At 37.7% G+C, this 21129-nt stretch overlaps 2 protein-coding genes across 2 annotated transcripts; both read left to right on the plus strand.

Annotated features, from left to right (window-relative positions):
- Positions 1 to 3318: 3318 nt before the first annotated feature.
- LOC133802351 (gamma-soluble NSF attachment protein) lies at positions 3319 to 13705 on the plus strand. The gene is made up of 9 exons (XM_062240651.1): positions 3319 to 3513; positions 4290 to 4357; positions 4472 to 4556; positions 4662 to 4820; positions 5274 to 5411; positions 6445 to 6523; positions 11242 to 11321; positions 12403 to 12532; positions 13314 to 13705. Exons 1-9 carry the CDS (start codon positions 3464 to 3466, stop codon positions 13419 to 13421), a joined length of 897 nt encoding a protein of 298 aa, XP_062096635.1. The 5' UTR covers positions 3319 to 3463; the 3' UTR covers positions 13422 to 13705.
- Positions 13706 to 14299: 594 nt separating this feature from the next.
- Positions 14300 to 15653, plus strand: LOC133800594 (FAS1 domain-containing protein SELMODRAFT_448915-like). Its single transcript, XM_062238593.1, has one exon. The coding sequence runs from the start codon at positions 14459 to 14461 to the stop codon at positions 15452 to 15454; it is 996 nt and encodes a 331-aa protein (XP_062094577.1). The 5' UTR covers positions 14300 to 14458; the 3' UTR covers positions 15455 to 15653.
- The last annotated feature ends 5476 nt before the right edge of the window (positions 15654 to 21129 follow it).

Here is a 21129-nt window from a genome sequence, read left to right on the forward strand (position 1 = left end):
TTGTTGCTTTTGCAGCTCTTTCATGTCTATCTGCAAACCAAGACTGAAGAGTGAATCTTATGAATTCAAGAAAAGTGGCGACTGGAAAGCTCCTTGCCTCCTTGGTTTTATTGCTAAAGCTTTCTGCGTAGTTACTCGTCATGATATTGTATCGGTTACCAGGAAAACAAGCGCTACTCCACCTTTCAAAGCCAATTCCCTCTAGATATTGAGCAATGGGCGGATTAATTACTTTAATCTTGTCAAAGAACTTGTGAAATTCCATTCTTCGAAATGCGCACGCTGCATACCCCATGATGTCTTGCACGTGGTCAGTTTTGAATTTTGCCACCACATTCATACAGATGTGATGGTAACATGCACCGTGATAGGCATCTGGGAACACAAGCTCAAAAGCATGATTAATGCTTTTATGCCTGTCTGATACAAAAGCAAGGTTCTCAGCGTCCCTTATGGATTCCTTCAATTTTCTCATGAAATAAGTCCAAGAGTTATGGTTCTCACTGTCCACCAATGCAAACGCAATTGGAAATAACTGGTTATTTGCATCCAACGCAACAACACAGAGCATGTGGCCACGATACTTATTCTTCAAGAATGTGCCATCCACACAAATTACAGGACGACATTACTGGAAACCATGCCTAGAAACACCGAGGGAAAAGAAGCAATACAAGAAACGACCATCTTCTGCTACAAAATCAGTAATTGTACCTGGATTCTTATGCTCCAACTGACACAGGTATCTAGGTAACTTGGAGTATGATTTCTCAGGTGTCCCCCTGACATACATAAGAGCCTTTTCTCTGCATCTCCACACCTTCTCATAGCTCATTTCGACCCCAAAATGGTGCTTCATGTCCTCCCTTATGTTGTTTGCCATGAAGCGAGTACCATCGGTAGCAAATTTCCTCTTGATTAGGTGCCCAACAACCCATGGTAATGCTTGACGGTGGTCCTTATCTCGAATTTCTTGTGAGCAAGTGTGTAGTTCGTTGTATACAATAATCTCAAACATTTCAGATCACATTTTTTTCTTACCCCTCAATCTCCAACCACAATTAGGATCCTTGTAGGTAATGTACCACACATCAGTCCCAGATTTCTTCACCATAAACTCAAAATTATTCTTCATCGCAAATATGGATGCTTTGGTTTTCAATTCAAGCTTGTTCTAAAAAGAACTTCCCAAGGTGCAATTCTCCTGAAGCTTTTCTAGTTGAGGAATGATGTTGATGTGAGGCCTCTATACCCTCTTTGGTGAACATGGGAGCACTCCATGTTCTACGATCTTCACCTAAGTCCAATGGAGAACTCCATCTAAAACTATCATCGGTTCTACTTGGACCTGGACGACTACTGTTGGTCCCAGGTGTTTGCCGATCTTCTATTCTGCGCTCCTCATCTACCATAACATCTGAACTCTGTGTTGGCAAATCTGCCTTAACATCTAGCCCACCAAGATCTGTTGCATCAGCAACAGGATCATCGTTGACATAAGAATCGCAGCCATAGGGATTGTACTCTGCCGTATCATGCAAATATGGCGAATCTCTAACCGGGATATCATCATGGACTATGACGTCCGGATTGGTCTCGGGAACACATGTTCCAACGTCACCTTGAGTTCCTTTGAAACCATGACATGGAGGAGAAATGTTCTCTTCACATCGAACTTCTTTATTAACGCTGGCAGAAGCCGATGCATTTCTTATACCTCCCTTCTTAATCAATGTCACACATAGAGGAATCAGCTTCTCTACAGATTTCGATGCTAACCCAATGAATGCACACACATGCCTATCATTTTTTATAACGGTAGGTTTGACAGATTGTGATAGGCATGTGTACGGGACCTCAATTTTCAAGTCATGCACACATTTATCAACTTCAAGCTCATCGTACAGAATTTCAAGCAGTTGCTCATAAGTCACACCCTTCTCCACAGGCATAACTTGATTTTCAGCATCCCTAAAAATCCAATCCCTATTTTCGAGTTCCCAAACACCATTGAATGCAACAAATATGGAAACAGTCGAATCTGCAACAACAAAAAAGGGGTCAAAAAGTTAAACTACAACATAAAACAACAAAATATCGATTCATATCGAGGTCAAACTATCAAACTATCGAGGTCAACCCATCGAGGCCCATCGAGTCCAATCGAGTCCCATCGAGGCATACATTACATAAATTAAATTTTATGCCTCTATCGAGGTCCATCGAGGACCATCGAGTCTCATCGAGGTACCCATTGTTCCTAAAGTCTGAGGTTTTTATCAAGGTCAATCGAGGACCATCAAGTCTCATCGAGGTAGCCATTTCCCTCCTTATGTGATGGTTTTATTGAGGTCCATCGAGGACCATCAAGTCTCATCGAGGTAGCCATTTCCCTCCTTATGTGATGGTTTTATCGAGGTCCATCGAGGACCATCGAGGACCATCGAGTCTCATCGAGGTAGCCATTTCCCCCTTATGTGATGGTTTTATCGAGGTCCATCGAGGCTCATCGAGGCTCATCGAGGCATATCGAGATATACAAATAATATAAATATGTGAGGGTTTATCGAGGTCCATTGAGGACCCTCGAGTCCTATCGAGGCATATCGAGGTAGACAAATGATATAAACAAATGAGGGGTTTATCGAGGATCATCGAGTCCTATCGAGGCAGACAAAAAATTGAGAAAAAAAAACCAAGAAAGGAACGAAAATCCATTCCGACAGTAAAAAATTATAATAAAACATGAAGGCATACACAGATCTGTTCGAAATAGCAAAATCAATATTGATGAACAAGTTTCCTCACTACATATAACAAATATATACTTACTTATACGATTTTTTATCCGAAATCCAAAATGAAGTCCTTGCCTTCAAAGGATTCACAACTTGCCCTAAAATAAGCTCGAAAATTTGTATAGATTAAGCTGCTTTGTTTTTTTTTTGTACAAGAGCTTGAGAGATAGAAGGGGAAAACGTAGGAGATAGAGAGGGAGAAGACAATAGAAGAAAAAGAGAGGGAAATTAATAATAGGAGCATTTTTGGAAATTCAAATAATACTATAATAAAAATGTGAAATTTTTTATGGTTGGTATATATTATACTGTTACTTAATGCATTAAAAGTCGTATTTCCCAATCAAAATTACCCTAACCGTCATAAATTTGCATGTCATAATTATATTTCAAATGTTGTCAAAAACAAAAGTATATATTGTCTTAAATATTCGCTGAGAGACCAAAAAATAAAAATTCGCTGAGACGAAATATACGTCGTCCAATTTTTTTTAATATATTTTTTAATTTTTTTTTAATTTTTACATATTTGGTTTTCCAATGGGCCACGCGATAAATCAGAGAGCTAGATTGGAAATTGCAACGACCTCCCTAAAGGAAAACGCAAACTCAACTAACAGCAAACCAAAAACCTCATTCACTGTACAGACTGGACCAGCTCTGCCATGGCCGGAGGCTCCGATCCCGATAAAATGATCGCCAAAGCCGATAAACTGTAACTATCTCTCTTTCTCTCTCGTATTTTTGATTCTCTATATCGTTCTGTAATCAATCTGTTTATGTTGCTTTAGATGATTTTTTTTGGCTCTAAATTTTGATTGTTCTGTGCATTTCGATGCGTTTTGGAAGATCTGGAGCTGTTCGTATCGATATATTATTTTAATTTTTATCTTGAGCTAGGAAAACCATGTGATTGATTTTCAGGACAACTTTTTACTGTACATTATGTGATTGGATTTGAGGATTTTGGTGAACTCTGTTGATTTACATTTTGTTGAATGGGACGTAAGAAAGTGAAATATTTCAAAACACATCTTTTGATTACAATTTTTATTTTTCTTGAATAAGAATATTAGGTGAATAGGTGGATGAATAACATTGGAATTTGTTTTTTTTTAAGTTCATCTTAATTTTAACAAGAAAAAATCAAGTGAATTAGAACTGCTTTGTATGTGGGTTATTATGTGTGGAATTTCTTTCTTAAGTGTATGTGAAAAACTTGTCTATTGTCAAAAAGGGTTAGTTAAATGAAGAAAACTTTACTTTTAATTTAGTATTTATTTTTGGGTGAGGGGTAATCATTTTTCTTCAAATTTAATATGCAAGTGGAGAGAAAGGGTATACGCATGGATTTTTTATTTTTTATGTTGTATGTATTTTAACAATGTTTAAAATGATTCTCTGTCTAGCTTCTTACTCTTTTTTTTCTTTCTTAAAAAAATATTACCATTACTTTGAAATTTCTTAAAAAAAAATTCCACACTTTCTCAGAACCAAACTTAGCCTAACAAGATGGAGTGCTGATTGGAAAAGTGCTACTGTTCTATATGAACAGGCTGGTATGTACATTCATGAACTGTAAGCTTATACAAGAAGTGATATAGTCATAATTGGAAAGTTACTTTTTTTCTGCTTTCTTTTTCTTGACTCCTGAGAAAACTATATTGCTGCAGCTAATGCATTTAGAGTTGCCAAGGATTATGAAAAAGCAAAAGAAGCATTTGAAAAAGCTTCTAAAGGACAAGAGATGATCTCTTCGTATCCTCATTTTCTGTCTTTTGTGGACACTCAATACTGTACCATTTAATTTTCCTTTTGATTTCTACAATTGCTCTCTTTCTATATCCTTTACTACTAAATTAGACCCTGGGACGCCGCTAAGCATATGGAGTCTGCTGCTGCTCTTGCAAAGGAGCTAGGCAAGTGGAATGAAGTAGCTGATTTTTATAAAAGGGCATCTGAGTTATATGTTGAGTGTGGAAGATCACAACCTTCATCAGATGCCCTTGCCAAAGGGGCTCGGTAAGACATGATTCACCTTCTTAGTTTATGTAGCTTTTGGTTTCCATTTTTCATTGCTTATTACCACCTTGTTACCGAGACCGTATAAAAAATCCACAAAACTTGTCAGCCAATTTCTCATTTGCAAAAATAATTTGTGTTAGTACTTTAAGGTGCATAATCATGAATTTATTTACTGAGCTTTTATCTGACTCAGTTTAATCTCAATATAAATTACCCTGTTAGTTAAATTAGCGGAGTTTAATGAAATTAAAACACTGAAACTCATCCTCATCTTTCTGATATTGTTAACAGAACCGATCTGGGTGATTTTATTTTTCTAAATTTACATTCTCATTGTATATTTACATTTCCATATTACAACCTTAAAAGACTACATCTTTTTTTTGTTGGGGGACCAAATTTCTGTTTGCTTGGAGAGCCAGTTGAAATGTTCTCTCTTTCTCTTAATAGTGCTCTGGAGGAGGCTGCTCCTGATGAAGCTATCCAACTATATGCTGATGCTTGCTCTATTCTTGAAGAGGATGGGAGAGAGCAAATGGCTTTTGATTTATACCGTGCTGCTGCAAGCGTGTATATTAAAGTTGAAAAGTAAGTTCTAATAACCTTTCAAATGGTTCCAACTCGAAAGTATGGGGAACATTAGGCGGGGTTTATGATTTTGTGGAATTTTTATTTCAAGTAGTTTGAGGCTTCTACACCAAGCAGGGAAACAAATATGACATATTTAGAAGGCAACAAGAGCTGATGTTATTGAATCAAGTTATAGTATATTTCTGGAAAACTGAAAACTAAACTGTGTTTTATTTTATGGATTATGTAGTAGAACATTTAATATTCGGCACTTTTAGAGTTGTTAGGAAAGGGTCTGGTTTAGCCCTTGTGAGTAATAGCCTAATAGGAAGAGATCAAGAAGAGGGTCAATCAAGATTGTAATATCATTTCATGGTAAAGCTTTCTAAGGAACTAGTTGGATAAAAGACAAGGAAGAAGAAGAAGAAGAAGAAGAAGAAGAAGAAGAAGAAGAAGAAGAAGGAGGAGAGAAGCAAAGATTGTGAGGAGTAAAGAGAGAGAGGGGACGAGAAGCAGAAATGAGAAGAAAAAAGATAAGGAGAGAAGTAGGGACAGAAGAAAGAAGGATAATCTAGAGAGATAGATAACAAAAAGGAGACTATCTTTCCATGATAGTAAACATTATTTTATGCTGAAGGCGTCTGATCAATTGCAATTGTAACATTGTCGATAGGCAGTCCTAAATAGTGCAGAAAAATTCCCAAACAATGAAGAAAATCCTACATAGAGAACTATGATTATATGCAAATGGATACTAACAAGGACTAACGCATTTTGTGCTCTTATGATTGTGCCTAAACCTGTGTTCTGGTCAATTGTTGTTTCAATTTTAATGAACTTAAAAGAATATAATGTGAGTGCTTTATTTCTGTTCTAACATCATCCTATTTAATTTAGAGTCAAAAGATCTTTTTTTGTTAATCGGTAGATCTTTGGCATCTCTTTAATATATATAAAGATTCTGAGATCTTTACTTATCCTCCCCGCCCGCCTTTTTTTATCTTCTTTTTTTCTGTGGTTTCTTAAGTGTATTTATTACTTTATTTGACAGGTACACAGATGCTGCAGCTTTCCTGTTGCGATTGGGTTTAGCTGCTGATAAATGCAATGCTACTAATAGCCAGTGCAAGGTGAAGTTTCTGTGTTGGCTTCTATTTCTTTTAGAAATATCTTATCTACAGAACATCTTTAATTACTAGAGAAGAAGATGTATCCTTCTATTTCATTTCCACTTCTGCTAAGAGAGAGTTACCCCTATTGCTTCCTTTTTTCTTTTTTAATTGATTGGTAGAACTATTTCTATCTTGTTGTACTTTTCACAGGAACCATATGCTTTGTTTTGCTTGGAATATGTTGGATATGATAATCTTAGAGAAGAAAAAAAGGACTAGAGAGTGAAAAATAGTTTAATAGGGCTCGTTAGGTTAATGTCCTAAACCTATCATGAAGGTACCCTTTAGATGTCAAATACTCAATAATAATCTTGATGGAATATTTGAGATAATAGGACAATCAAGTGACCAAACGTTAATAGGAAGTGAAAAGAGGAAATTAAAAAGGACATGGAGGAGACATTGAAAGAAACTAAGATTAACACTATTTTAATATGCACTTACGTTTATGTCATAAGCATAGGAGGTGATGATGCATCATTTTCCTCCACTTTTGATATTATTGGTATTATTTAGTGATAAGAGTTTTCTTCTAGTTGAGATTGTTAGAATTAATTTCATTGTGGACACTATGCTGATAAAAACTTTAATAGTTTTTCAAAGTCTCTCTCTCTTTCTCTCTCGCTCTCATCTTAAATTTTAGGGGGAACTTGCTTTATTAATCAAAATACAAAATTACCCTCGTCAACTTTAAATTTAATTTCTTTATTAATCAAAATACAAAATTACCCTAGTCAACTTTAAATTTAAATTTTAAATTCTAGGGAGGGAGGGAGGTATTAGATGAAAAATTATGTTGAAAGAAATTAAATACTTATGTTACAAATATGCAAGTGATACTTAATTTCAGAGCAATTAGTCTTGGGGAAGCAATTGTAGCTCAGCCTTACATGTCCAATTTGATAGTTGTTTTCTATCCTCTCCAAGGTTTGAAAGCTAATTTGGCAACTGAGGCATATTGTGTTAGCTTGGTTGGGAGTATTGAGGCATAAACTTTAAGGTGGATTGAGGCGGAAGCCTCAAAATTAATAACAAAATTCATGAAAAGTTATATAGAAAGAGCTCCTCAATAATAAGAAAAACAATTAGAACAAAGCTCCTAAATAACAATATCCTAATTAAGCTCATGAAAAGACACATAATTGCATAAAAAAACTATAAAATTAGCAATAAATCATAAAACCATAAATTTCTGGAATTTTCTGTTGAACGGTTTTGCCTTCTCTCGATGTAGAGTCTGGCTGTTTCTTATCTGCCTGTTTGTTAGCAGGAAATTTGTTTTCATTTTTTCTGTTTTGTTTTGATTTTTGGGTTTCATGTTTCCTGCACCATACTCCACTCTTTGGATTATTTCTCTTTTATTAAATTATACAACTAGTGACGTTTTGTATAAACTAAAGTCAGCAAAAGCTCAAACCATAAATCCTAATCAATAGCCTAAGAGTAGAACTAAGTCTAAAACTTTAAGAGGCTAAAGATAATAATGTCAGTCAACTAACTCATTACTATTGGGATCTTCTGAAGAATCATTATTTGGTGTAGCTAGACCATCTTTTTTATCACTCTCATCACCTTTAAATTCCTCTTCTTCCTCCAAACCCGCATAAACTTTTCTTCCTTTTCCTACATCATGGCTTATGAACAAATATACCTTATAATGTACACTGCAAGTCTACAATAAAGTATAGTCCAAGTCTATAGTTATACAATTGATGATGGGTTTCACAGAATACCTTTTTAACTCTTGACTTCTTTTCCCTGTCATTGGTGCTATTGAACTTCAACCTGCATCCCCAATGTCGATCGTTTTGGCTGACGTCAATTGCTAAACGTTTTTCTTCTCCATTATTTTTTGGGTTTGTCACTTGCTTTTTTTTCAGAAGACACGTTTTCAAGAATCAAATAATCACCTTCTTCCTTACATGAGTGTGTCCTCAAATATTTGTGTTTTGACTATTTGTTTTACATGATGTAGCAGTAGATCAATGCATTTATTCTAGTTGTCATTATAGGATTTATGTCCATACACAGATGCTAAGCATGTAAGACTTATGACTTTCATTGCAAATGTTTTTTAGTTCTAGAATTTCATCCCCAAAAGAATCTCTCCATTTAATTATGTGGTCATCAAATGAAATAAGTTACTAGCAATTATTATCTACAAAATTAAAGACACAAATATGTTTATTTATTAGGTTCACATGATGTGTACCATTCTGAAGATGCTTTGGCAACAAATAATCCTTGCTTGTTTTTATAATCGTCAATTTGTTTATTGGTTGCTGCATATGTTTTTGGGTCCTTGATTAGTCTGTCTATGTATTTATATAAATACATAGTTGGAATTCCATTGTGAATCAAGAATTTGAGTAAGCATGCAAATCACGATGCAAATGAAACTCTCACTGTTGGTCGGAAATATCCCAAATCTCTCTTATTAGAAGAAGCCTCTCCATCTAAGTTATTTGTGATGTTTTATCTTGCCTCATTCATGGGTCCATAAATTAATCTCATTGTAGGTATCTTCTCACAATTAACTAGCCTTAATACATGCATAAGAGACTTTGTGGTTTTAAATTTTATTAGTATAAACCATATTTAGGCCAATTTGTGTTATCATTCATAATTACTTTCTTCAATTCTTTTCTTAATGCTTTTTGGCCCATGCACAATCTGACTACTTTTTGAGAAACAAACATCATTTGCAAATATTGCTTAAATTAAGTACTGTTGTCTAAAGTTAAAAAAAAATAGTGACAAATTATGTGGTGGCAGCTGATCAACTTTCTTTGCAAAATTCTCGTTAAGTTCATCACCCATCCATGGTTGTAGATAAAATTGGTCACTCTTTTATGTTGTGGCAAGTCTCCAATCTTCTCAAACATTAAAATAATATAATGAGCAACACATTGTATCCAACACATGCAATTGGAACAATAATTGTGCATCTTTAATACAATAAAGGCATCAATAATTTTCAGAAAGATAGTTCCGCAAGGATTGTTAGCAATGAATGGATCATGCTCCTATCTGTCCAACCATAGTCTTTTCTTCTTCATTCAATATCCATGTATGCATCTCATGCATAGGGGTTTTCAATCTTTGACCATAATTCCCAACAAAATGTTTCATGCTGAAATACTTTAAAAAATAATCTCCCAGCATCAACAAACTTGTTTTTGTGCTCATGTATTCACTAGAATAAATATTTGGGCAAGCTCTATTGTATCACCATCATTGTCTTCAAAATCTACAAGAAATTGGTCTATAGATCCTTGAAGTCTTCTAGAGGAAAGACCACTTGGTCCATTACCACTGTGTGACAATAATTCATGCCCTTAAATGGTGTGCCACCACCGGTGCTGCTCCCAAAATAAGAACCACAGTCCACCATCTCATGTTATCTTTTATGAGCTATGGGCTTCATATAGTCAATCACTATTGTTTAATTTCTTTTGATACTCTTGAGTGCAACATTTAACTGTCCCTCCAAGATTATCTAGCCTCCTCACATCTCTACAACTTTACAAGCAATAATTACATTTTATGTAAAATTATTTTTTTATTAAACTCATAAAATATAAAAAGAAAAGGGATGGCTGCTGCTCTGCTCACAGCAGCTTCAAGCCCTCAGGTATCGACTGAGTGAAGAGTGAAGAGTGAATATGAATATGAAGGAGGCTGTCTGCTGCTGAGTGAAAATGGAGGAGTAGAAAGAAGACAGGGAGAGCATGCTGCTAGCTGCTGGAAGAAGAGGTGTCAGAGGGAACAAAGCACGAGGAGAGAAGTGGAGGAAGATTTTTGTTTTTTCTTCTCATGTCTGATTGTCTGGTCTTCTAGAATTTATTTACTGTGAGAAAAACTCGAGTCATAAAACCCAAACAAACTAGCCTAATCAGGGTATGAAACATCATTTGCGTGAGGCGTAAGCCTCACACAACAGGCTTAATCCTTGACTGGCACTTCAGAAGTGTAGTTTGTACCTTTCGGTGTGTCTTGAGGCTTGAGGTACAAATCTCAAGTAGCTTTTAAAACCATGATGCTCTAAACTGATATTTGGCATCCTGTGGATGCCATAATTTGTGGTTTACTCTATGTAATGAAAGTCTTAAGTCTTATTTGCTATAGGAACTTTTTTTGTAATAATCTTTTGTTACCACGGTTTTCCTCCGCCACAAGTGAGGCTTCCTAATAAATTTGGGAGGAGGTCAGTCTAAGAGATTTGACCTCGTTCTCTTTTTCAAAAAATAATAATTTGGGGTTTACTGGTTTTGTTGTTCGGCAACTAGCCCAAGTTAGCATCATTTTGTAACACTGAATTTTTTCACTTTCCTTAGTAACACTAAGCAAAAAAGAAATGAAACAGTAGTCCGGATTCTTCTCTTCATTTGACCATTAGCAATCTTTTTGTCTTATTTGCACGTCTTAAATCTGTAAAGGATTTTTTAAAAAAAAATATATATTTTCTTTTAAAATTGGATGTAAGACTGAATAAATCACTTTCCTTAGTAACACGTAGCAAAAACAAATAAAACAGTAATTTGGATTCTTCTCTTCGTTTGACCATTGGCACAATATTTGTCTTATTTGTATGTTCTTCAATCTCTAAAGTTTATTTTTTATTTTTTATGTTATATTTTATAATAATTTAATTCCTGACTACCTTTTCCACACAGGCGTATCTTAGTGCAATTATTGTGTATCTTTATGCTCATGATTTCAAGCAAGCAGAGAAGTGCTACAATGACTGTTCACAGTAAGTACAAGTTTTTTCAATCTCACTTAAACTCCTGCGATTATTATTATGATTTTTTGCTTCTTTAATAATCTTGTTAATACTTTGAAAGATGGGGACACAGACTTTAGAGAGTCGAACTGATTTTACGTTTTAAAAATATACATTTTTGACTTTTTACAGTAGAAAAATTCCAACATTTGAATTTTCTACAAAGGAAAAACGTTTACCGGCTTGGAGTATATAATGCTAAAATAATTTGAATGATCATATAGCAATCTACTGCTTAAAAAATTGAAAGGATGATATTTCTTTCTTATTGAGATTTTTGCTCTTTGTGTAACTTGTTAACTCTACAAGACACAAAATACATTCTCTCTACAAGATACAAGAAGTAAAAAATGAGATCAAGAATAGAACTCCATAAAATCCAGGATGGAAATGGGATGCAAATAAACAGTGCATAAGGTCTTCTAAGTTTAAGTTGCTCTATATGGGAATGATTGATCACGACCTGTGATTTCCCTAACAAAATTTGTTAAGAGTATCATCTAGTCTTTTCTAGCAATATATCTGCCCACCTTCTGTCAAGTTTTAAACCCCTTTTAAGCTTTAATATCCAGAATAAAATATTTTTGATAAAAATCTGAAAAGGTCTTTTACTAATCCAATCACTCTCTCCAGAAGGTTTTGAAATCTTCTTGTTCATTGTTCTCTGAGACAGCGCTCAATCTTTTCCTGCAACCCTAGTAGAACATTCGCTTACCTTTTGCTTTGATAGAAGGTGTCTAATTTCTCTGCTGTAAAATTTTTGATGAGCTGTGTGTCTCAGTATTGATTCGATTTATTATGCTGACTGAAACCAATTAAGTTATAGTGTATTGTAATTGTTATACGGTTGCATTAAATAACTGCCTTTTTGTTGCTTATTTATGCACTATTTGAAGTTTTCGTTACAATCATGACCTGTTAAGCAAGGTTGCTGATTAGACAGATCAGAATAAAACCAATTTTCAGTGCTTCCAGAAATCAATAAAACAAATAAATTCTCCTTGGAGAAATTAATTTATGTTTTCACTGTCTAATTTTGTCTCTTTTCAAGGATTGATGCATTTTTGGGAAGCGACCAAGGCCGTTTTTCTAGCAAACTGCTTTCGGCCTACAGGGAAGGTGACATTGAAGAAATCAAGCGTCTAGCTCAGTCAACCTCAGTATCTCATCTTGATAACATGGTAATGTATTAATATATGTTATGTTCGCTTCACAGTGTGTTCATAACAGGGACTTTTTATTTTCTTTTTCTTTTTCTTTTTTTAGCATTAAAACCTTCCCTGTAGTTACTCTAGTTCCATCTTTGCTTGTCTATACAAAATTAAGCTCTACTTTCCTGGTTTTAACTCTTAACTATGAAGATTACAATTCTAGATTAGAATTCTATAACCAAATCTATGAACCCATTTTAAAAATCTTGCTGCATTTGAAAGGTATTACAATTTGAGAGGTAGGACTAGGATTGGGGTTCCATCTTAAAAGCAATTGATATTAAGTGGAGTAACCCTTTCCCTTTCCTTTACAAGGATATTGTTGTTCTTCTATATTTTCCATGTTGGACTTTTTTCACATCTAATAAAAGAATTAAAGATGACTTTGGATCAAAATGTAATATGTCGTACACACTGTATGAGATGGATTACTTGTTAGAGTCATTCAAATGTTTTAATTTCTGTGCCATTATCATCAGCATTCTCATTTCTGATAAACATGATCGTGTATTTGCTCATCCATATTCTAGTTTAGCTTTTCGGTGAAGACTTTAAAACACTACAAGCTAATGCTTTATTTTTGATCGAATGTCATGAATGCTGCAGTCCATGTTATTTTCTTTCCTGGGAAGGTTGGCCCGAGTAGAATTATAAAAAAAAATGATATCCTTAGGGATTAATACTTTTCATGATTATACAAAGTTGCTATATAATCTTTTTGGCGGATATCTGACTAAAATCATAACTACAGATCATCAAGCTTGCTCGGAAACTACCTATGGGCGATGTGAGTGCACTTAAGACTGAACCTCCCATGGAAGAAGGGGAAGAACCTCTAGATGAAAATGATCTGACCTAGCCTCAGGAAACGCTTCCAACATCCCCTTAGATAATGGCTATATTATTTGAGTTCATTCCCGATATATATGAAATTGGTTTGCTTTGAAACTAGGAGGTTTTTTTTTTTTTTTTTTTTTTTTATATATCTTTCTCTTTTTTTTTTTTTTGAGAGAGTTTCTCTTGTAAACAATTATGCAATGTACATACTAATAGAAGCCACTCTTTGGCTTGTTATACAGGCAGGCAAAACTCATAAGGCATTTATTTAAAGAAGTTTCTTTTCTTTCTTGTTCTTATTAAAAAGCATGGTCTTCCAAGTTCCATTTAGTCTACTAAAACTATATCTTCCTTCGTCACAATTCTTCTCATTACACTGCATATCCCTAGAAACTGTAAACATCTTATTTTAAAAAATATAAAGAAAGCTTCTTAAGACAGAAACATTACTTGATAAAATTAGCGATAAGACTGCTTGATCACATTTTGACCTACATAATTGTATGAATTTCATATAATTTGTAGTAAGTAATGTCTCAAGCACAATATAATCCAATAATTAAATAAATGGCTACTTATTCCAACTGAGGAAGCGTAGTCCTATTCTAAAATAATTTATCATTAATGACATAATTAATTCGAACCCAGCCATTTGTCTTAAAATTCTTATAATATTGGAGGTTTCCATAGTAGTTCTTTTATATTTAGGTTGGACTTCGGATACATGAAATTGAAATGATTCTAATTTTTCATATTTGTATTGAATCAATAAATTAAGAATTTTTTTTAAAAAAATTAAAATTTAAATGTAGTATAATTTTTTAAAATTTACTTAAATATAATATATATATATATATATATATATATATTACAAAAAAAAACTCTATTATCAAATTTGAGATGATAGTTGGCGGGAAAGATGTGTTAGATCTTAGTTAATCGTTATAATATTAATTTTCCATTGCATTGCTTCTGTATTTCACTTCACACTCCAAACAAGAAAGACCCTGTAAACCCAAAACCCTCTCTCTCTCTCTCTCTCTATATATATATATATATATGTGTTCAAACTCAACTACTAGAAAGATTGTGAAGCAAAAGAAGAAAAACAGAGGAAATTCAATAATAAACCCAAGAAAATTCTATTTTCTTATTTGTCCTTGTCCAATGGCCCTCTGGCTCTACCTCCCAACTCTCCTACTCTTCCTCCCAACTCTTCTCTCTGCTGCTTCTTCTTTTTCTCCTCCGGCTCCTCCTCCCACCGCATTGTCACCGCCGCAATCTCCACCGTCTCCGCCGCTGCCGCCGTCGCCTTCACTGCCTTCCCCGTCTCAGTCTCCCTCAACATCTCCTGAATCCCCACAACGTTCGCCCCACCGCAGGAGACACCGCAGATCCCGGCGAAGGCAACAACAACCTTTAACTCCGGCAACGCCTCAGCAATTCAACAACATAATTGATGCGTTGATTGGCTCCGGTGACTTCACCAACTGGGTGAATGTCATATCGAACGCCGTCCTCCCTCTTAGCGCTACTCTCTTCGTACCCGAAAACGACGCCGTCAGTCCCCCGACGATCGCCGGTCCCGGCCCTGGTGACCCCTTGATGTTCCCCTACCATGTGGTCCCGCAGCGGCTCTCCTTCCCTGAACTCCTGCTCTTCCAGACCAACACGCGCCTCCCCACACTCCTCCCTGGGAAGTCAATCCTTATCACCAACAACTCCCGGATCAACTACACAATCGACGGTTCTCAGATCACCCAGCCGGACATCTACTCCACCGGCAACATCGCTGTCCATGGCGTAGGCGCTGTCTTCAATTACTCTATCTTCGGCGATGGTTTCGACCTTCTACCCAAACCCTCGAAGCCGGAGCCGGAGCCCAATCAGTCGCAAGTTCGCCGGCCGCCGACGGTGGATCACCCGAATGGAGAGACATTTGGGTCGAGCTCGGACTCGGCACCGCCATGCCTGTGCATCGAATTTCAGGTTGTTTTCTTAGTGTTCTGTGCGGGTTTGATTTTCAAGATTCAGAGAAACGGCCATGGACGGTGAAGTCTAAGGGTTTGGTATACTGATTGCTTTGTTTAGAGTTTCAAGATTCCAAGAAATAGTCTTTCTTGGACGTTCTTTTATTGTTTTTAATTTTTTTTAAATGAAATATTTCACCTTGGCAAAGTAAATTTAGCTGCAATGAGTTGAGTTGAGTTTGGTTTAATATTATGTACGTGCATGCATGGGATTTTTTTTTTCATTCTCATGAACTCAAAACACTGGACAATTGGGTTTAAATATGCTCCAAGAAAACTATTATTTGATAACAATTGTTATTTAAAATCAATTTGTTACAAAAGCTTTCTGATATTTATTTGGAATGATTAGTTAATTAATTCAAGCTCTCGGGTTAAAATAAAAAAAAAAGTTGAAATAAAATAAATTTTAAAAATTATCCACACTTTTTTTCATCACTTTTATATTCTATATAAATATATATACAATTTTTTTTTTAAAGTTTTTAGGAAATATATATAATACAATGTTGTTGACGTCGTTTTTCGTCAACTTAAAACGTAGAGCAGTTAAACAACAAGAACTATGGCGTAGATAAGTAATACAGAATAACAACAAGAATTTTACGTGGTTCAGCAGTTAACTCTGCCTAGTCCACGAGTCAATGTTATTAGGATATTTCAGGAAATTCTTCAGGGATGAATTCTCCAGAAATTCTCTCAAGATATCAAAAATCCGTCCCTTACAAAAAAGTTCATGACCTCTCTATTTATAGAGGGTTCTCAGAGTTCGTTCCCACATATTTCGGGAAGATACTCCTCTTCATTAATGAGAATAATGATATTAAATTCTGTAAGTCCTATATACAAGGAAACGTCCCCTGAAGACCAGGGGGCATGTAAGACTAGTTAATATCCATTTAATGTAGGAAAGTTACAACAATAAATATCTTTTGAATGCATGGACTGCGTCTCATCAGATGACCACTAAGCCGTTCGAGGTCGGCAATCTGCATCGTGCCAATCCATGTCTTTAGGTAAATTATGAGCTATGCAGCTTTCCCCAAGACCAGCTCGGAGTGGGTAAATACCACCAAGGTCGTTACATTTCGGGCTCATACCCATGTCAAGCTCGGGCTACTTGATTCGAAGACACCTGACAATGGATATACTCCGATGCTATGCCTTTCGAGCTTATAAAGAACTTCGAGGTTACATTATCTTTGAGGTTGCCACCTAGCTTCGAGGGTTTGACATCTAGACCACGAACATGCATTTTAGCTATCGTGAGCTCACACCTGACGAATCCAGCTTTCGAGGTCACAATCTCAAGTCTCGAAATCTGGATGTAACATTTTGCCCCCTTAAAAGTATTAGTTCGAATCCTATGAGAATGAAACTTTTGAACTACTTCCTTCGGGAACCGTTCCATCGCACACTCGAGTATGGACACGCGTCAGCTGGGTGTTTCTTACTCAAGGTACTCGAGTGCCTTGAGACTCTGCCCACGATCGTTCGCCTGCCAACTTTATGGTACCATCATGTCATTTGTCCCTGGCCATCAGATCTGATATGGAATCTGGCCAATGGCTCAGATTAATTCAACTTTTACAATCTCTAAGGGTCTATAAATATATCCCCATTTGTCTTCTCCATTTTTCCTTCACATTTAACTTCTCAAAGAGAAAAAACTAGACACTTCTTCGCCTGGTTCTTGCATGTTGTCCAAGCCGAGAAGACAAAGCACGGTTGGACTTTTTGATTCAGTGAGATCGTACCTGCAACCGCTCATTCAATCATCCATTTCTCTGTTTCCGTCGATTACATTGTGTAAGTTTTCGGTCTATGGTTTCTTTGTGTTATGTATATATACATTTTTTTATGCATGCTTATGCTTCTGTTACACCGTAGGCATTAGGATTTATTCTCGTCCCATTTATCAATTCACTAGTTTAACGCACTAGGATTAGGATGCTTCGAATGATGGACACTAGATTCAAACCCAGCTTCTACGAAAAAGGGTCCAAAAATGGTTCCTTTTTTTGGGTTTTCAAATTTTAGAAAACGTATCTTGCACACCAAGATATCGGGTACAAAATTAGGGTTTGTCTTCAAGGAATGCACGATTCCCAAAAATATCACCTTTCTAATAATCGCCACCTTTCTTCCCTAATATTTCAGGATTTCCCATGACATATCCACTTTCCTTCCCTTCGATGGAACACACGCTCTAGGACTGGTCTCATTCTTCGGATCGAGCTTGCCTTGTAGCCTCGATCATTCAAGCTTAGGTTCTATTTATCTCTATACTTCTTGTTCGCTTGGCCCTCACCCTTTTACTTTCTTGTTAGATGCCATAGAATTCGGGAAAGTGGTGGGGGTCAAAGCTCGCAATTCCCTACTCACCAGTAACTCCGAGCCCTGAATCTCCTTTCACCCGGAATCAACGTTTAATTCGGGAGCACGAACTGAGACGTGAGCAAGAGGACACTCGAGATCACTTCCATTGTCAAATAAACGAGGTCGAAGAAGGGAAAAGGAAAAGACTAAGGGTCGCCCTTCATCCAGATCCAGATACTGAGCTTAGACCGATTCCACTCGACCCTTCGCTTAAAGTGACGATTGCCTTCAAGCCAGGTGATCTTCGGTTTTCACTGATGGGGGAACCCTCTACCTCACAGCCGAGGAGGGAATTTTTCGAGGATGAGCATTATTAGAGCTCGATTACGTCACTAGGCCAGATAACTGATATCCTGGCCCTTCATGGTGTGGGACTATCAGGCTCGCTAAGGTGTCGAGCCCCGGCCTCCCACGAGCGAAGCTACCGCGCTCCAGGAGATGGAAATTCTGACAGCAAGCTGAGATACGCAGCTTGGAGCCAGGAGCACATGAAGGCAGGGGCGGTACTGCCCTTGAAGTCTTTTTTCAAGGACTTCACAGATTTTGTTGGGTTGGCCCCCTTCCAGCTCAACACTAATTCTTACAGGGTACTGTCTGCCCTGAGGTCGCTGTATCACGAGTTGAAGTGGGTAGGACCTTCACCAGAAGAGATTTTATATCTCTTATGCTTGAAAAGCAATCCCTCCCGAGCTCGGGGAGGGGACGACTTCTACTATCTTTCGAGCTATCTGAAGGAGAAGAAGATGTTTGAAGACCTTCCCAATCATCCTCCTGACTTTAAGAAGGCCTTCTTCTGGACAGATGGCCTAGCCCCGTCTTGATTTCACTCATTCAGACGGATCCGTAAGTATTTCAACTTCCTTCTTTTTGTGCTCGAACTTTGCTTTAGGCTCGTGCTTAGCTGAAATGTGCTTAATTTTCCAGCCAACTACCATCGCCCTACTCCCACTGATGAGATGAGGGAGCGCCGAGAGACTCTTCTCCAGCTTCCCTACGGCAGGAGATCCCTTTCCTATCTCCTGCATGAAGACAAGATTTGGGCTTGTGGACTCTTAGGAGAGGATCAGTCTACATCGGACTGGTCCAATAAAAAATACGACCGGTGGGAGCTCGTGCCTCTGCCAACCGGCAACCTCCCCACAAGGAGAGATGCGAGGCCTCCACCTCCAGTTCGTCATAGGAGTCCACAATCAGGGAACAAGGCCAATGACGAGGCTTCAAGCTCGGGCTCGGATAAGCAAGGTACAATCATCCTTAGCTCAAAAATGTGGTCCTCCTCCCTATTAAAGCATAGACCCGATGGGTTAGTATTGTGTGAGGACGATATGAACCATTTTTATGTATGGTCTTGGGTAGATGAACGGGTTCATAGGTTTGATAGCTGGCTCGGGAAATACGACACCATGTATAGCCTGAACGAGGTATGGAACGGAATAGCCGTCCAATATGGGACCAACGACAATAGGGACCTTTCGAGGTTGACGTCCACCTATAGGGAAGGTACTCCCCCTGCCTCTTCTGAAGATGGGGGAATTTCGTGGTCGCTGAGCACAAGCTCGGGGGAGAGTTCCAGTTAGGTTTCTCTCCACTTGTCTTTTTATCCCATGTATGTTTGCATTATGCTGAGTTACCTTATTTTTCGATAACTCATATTGTGGTGTAACTGTGCAAGCGAGATGGACTCCGATCTCGACAACATCCTTGAGAGTGGCGGAGCCAAGAGGAGTAAGCGTCCCAGGGGGTCGTGAAAGACCGACTGGCCCGCCAAGGTCCTTAAAAGGACCGAGAAAACATCACCTCCCCCGGCTCCGGTTGCTCCGAGCTTGGCTCTAAGTCCATCTGCCCAGGTCGGGACTTCCTCGTCGACCCTACCCCTGGCTCCTTCTACATCCTAAGTCAATCCCCCAGCTGGCCTGCCTCCGAAGAAACCCTCGTCCTCGAAGACACCACTGCTCTCGATCTCCACTCATGTTGACGAGTATGTGATCGACAATGTTGCTGGATCCCACTGGGCAACACTAGGCTCGGACATCCTGTCTCGGGTGGGCCAAAGCTTTGGGAGCTTTGACGCTCCTCACTAGCAGTTTCTGAATAATGCCAAAGACTGCAACACTCTTTACAAGAAGAGTGTTGAGCTCCACGCTACGCTAATCTTTCTTCTCTCGCCAGTTAGTTGCATTTACACTTAGTCCATATACTAATTTTGTGTTTTTTTTTTGTATGTCAGGCTCTTGCTGTCGATGCTCAGCTTAATTATAGGCTAAACAACGAAGTCCACTCGGGCTTGACTCTTGCTCAGGAGGCAAAGGATCTTCAGCTTAAATTGAGTGACGAGCTTAAGTCCACAAAAGCAAAGGTAGAGGCAGGAGCTGAGGAGCTTAAGGTGAAGATATCCGAGCTTGAAAAGCAAAATGCCAGGCTCGTAGAGCTTGAGAGGGAGATTGCTTGGGTCAAGGAGGTCAATACCAAGCTTAAAGAAGAGAAGGCCCTCACTTTTGAGATCATTGAGAGTGAAAAGGCTCGTCTTCTTGAAGAGTTTAAGGAGAAAAAGGATCGGACGGTCGACCTGGCCATGTACAGAATCTGGGCCAACAATGTCAACCTCGATACCAGCTTCTTAGGCCATCTTGAAGCGAAGCTCGTGGCCAAATGGCAGGCTCGGCTTAATGAGGAGGAGGCTGCTCGAGATGACGCAGAGGGAGCCGAGGAGGATGCAGATGCTGAGAAGGCCAAGGCGGATGCTGAGAAGGCCAAGGAGATTGCTCCTTCTCTTTAGATGATACCTCGGGGTTGCGTCCCTTTATTTGTTTTAATTTATGCCCATTGGGCTGATACAATTTTTCTTTCTTTTTGACTTCATTTTAATATATATGCTTTACATTTCTTGGGTTGAAATATTTTGCACATTTTATATTAAAGTGTCATATATGCCTGTTTAATCACACAAACATAGTTTGGATTTAAGCTCGAGGTTCAATGCATTCATGCACAGTTTGCTCGAATTATCCGCTTCCGATCTCGTTATTTGTCAAGGTCGGATATTACTTTTACCATGCACCCGAAAGTACTTGTATGGTTTAGTAATGCAAATGGTTTAGTTATATCTTACTTTTTAGTTACTTTTTCTCGTCCTCGGTTAGCTCTTCGAGGTTATGAGGTTGAAACTAGTGTTTTGCAAGATACTCCAGCCTCGATCTCGACTTATACGAAGTGGGTTATGCTCCAACTTACTGCCGATTAGTTTTAGCTGGTTTTTTCCAAACCTATTAAGGCCGTGTTAGGTTTGTAATCCATACACTTACATTTTAATCTAGTTTGCAT

This window comes from Humulus lupulus, chromosome 9 (genome assembly GCF_963169125.1).
Source record: "Humulus lupulus chromosome 9, drHumLupu1.1, whole genome shotgun sequence".
Taxonomy (NCBI): domain Eukaryota; kingdom Viridiplantae; phylum Streptophyta; class Magnoliopsida; order Rosales; family Cannabaceae; genus Humulus; species Humulus lupulus.

Bases quoted from the DNA above. Each gene is read 5' to 3' on its own strand.
- LOC133800594 (XM_062238593.1), top strand. From the start codon at position 14,459: ATGTGTTCAAACTCAACTACTAGAAAGATTGTGAAGCAAAAGAAGAAA.
- LOC133802351 (XM_062240651.1), top strand. From the start codon at position 3,464: ATGGCCGGAGGCTCCGATCCCGATAAAATGATCGCCAAAGCCGATAAA. The intron at 4,358-4,471 runs GTATGTACATTC...ATATTGCTGCAG, and splicing joins TGTTCTATATGAACAGGCTG to CTAATGCATTTAGAGTTGCC. The intron at 11,322-12,402 runs GTAAGTACAAGT...TCTCTTTTCAAG, and splicing joins TGCTACAATGACTGTTCACA to GATTGATGCATTTTTGGGAA.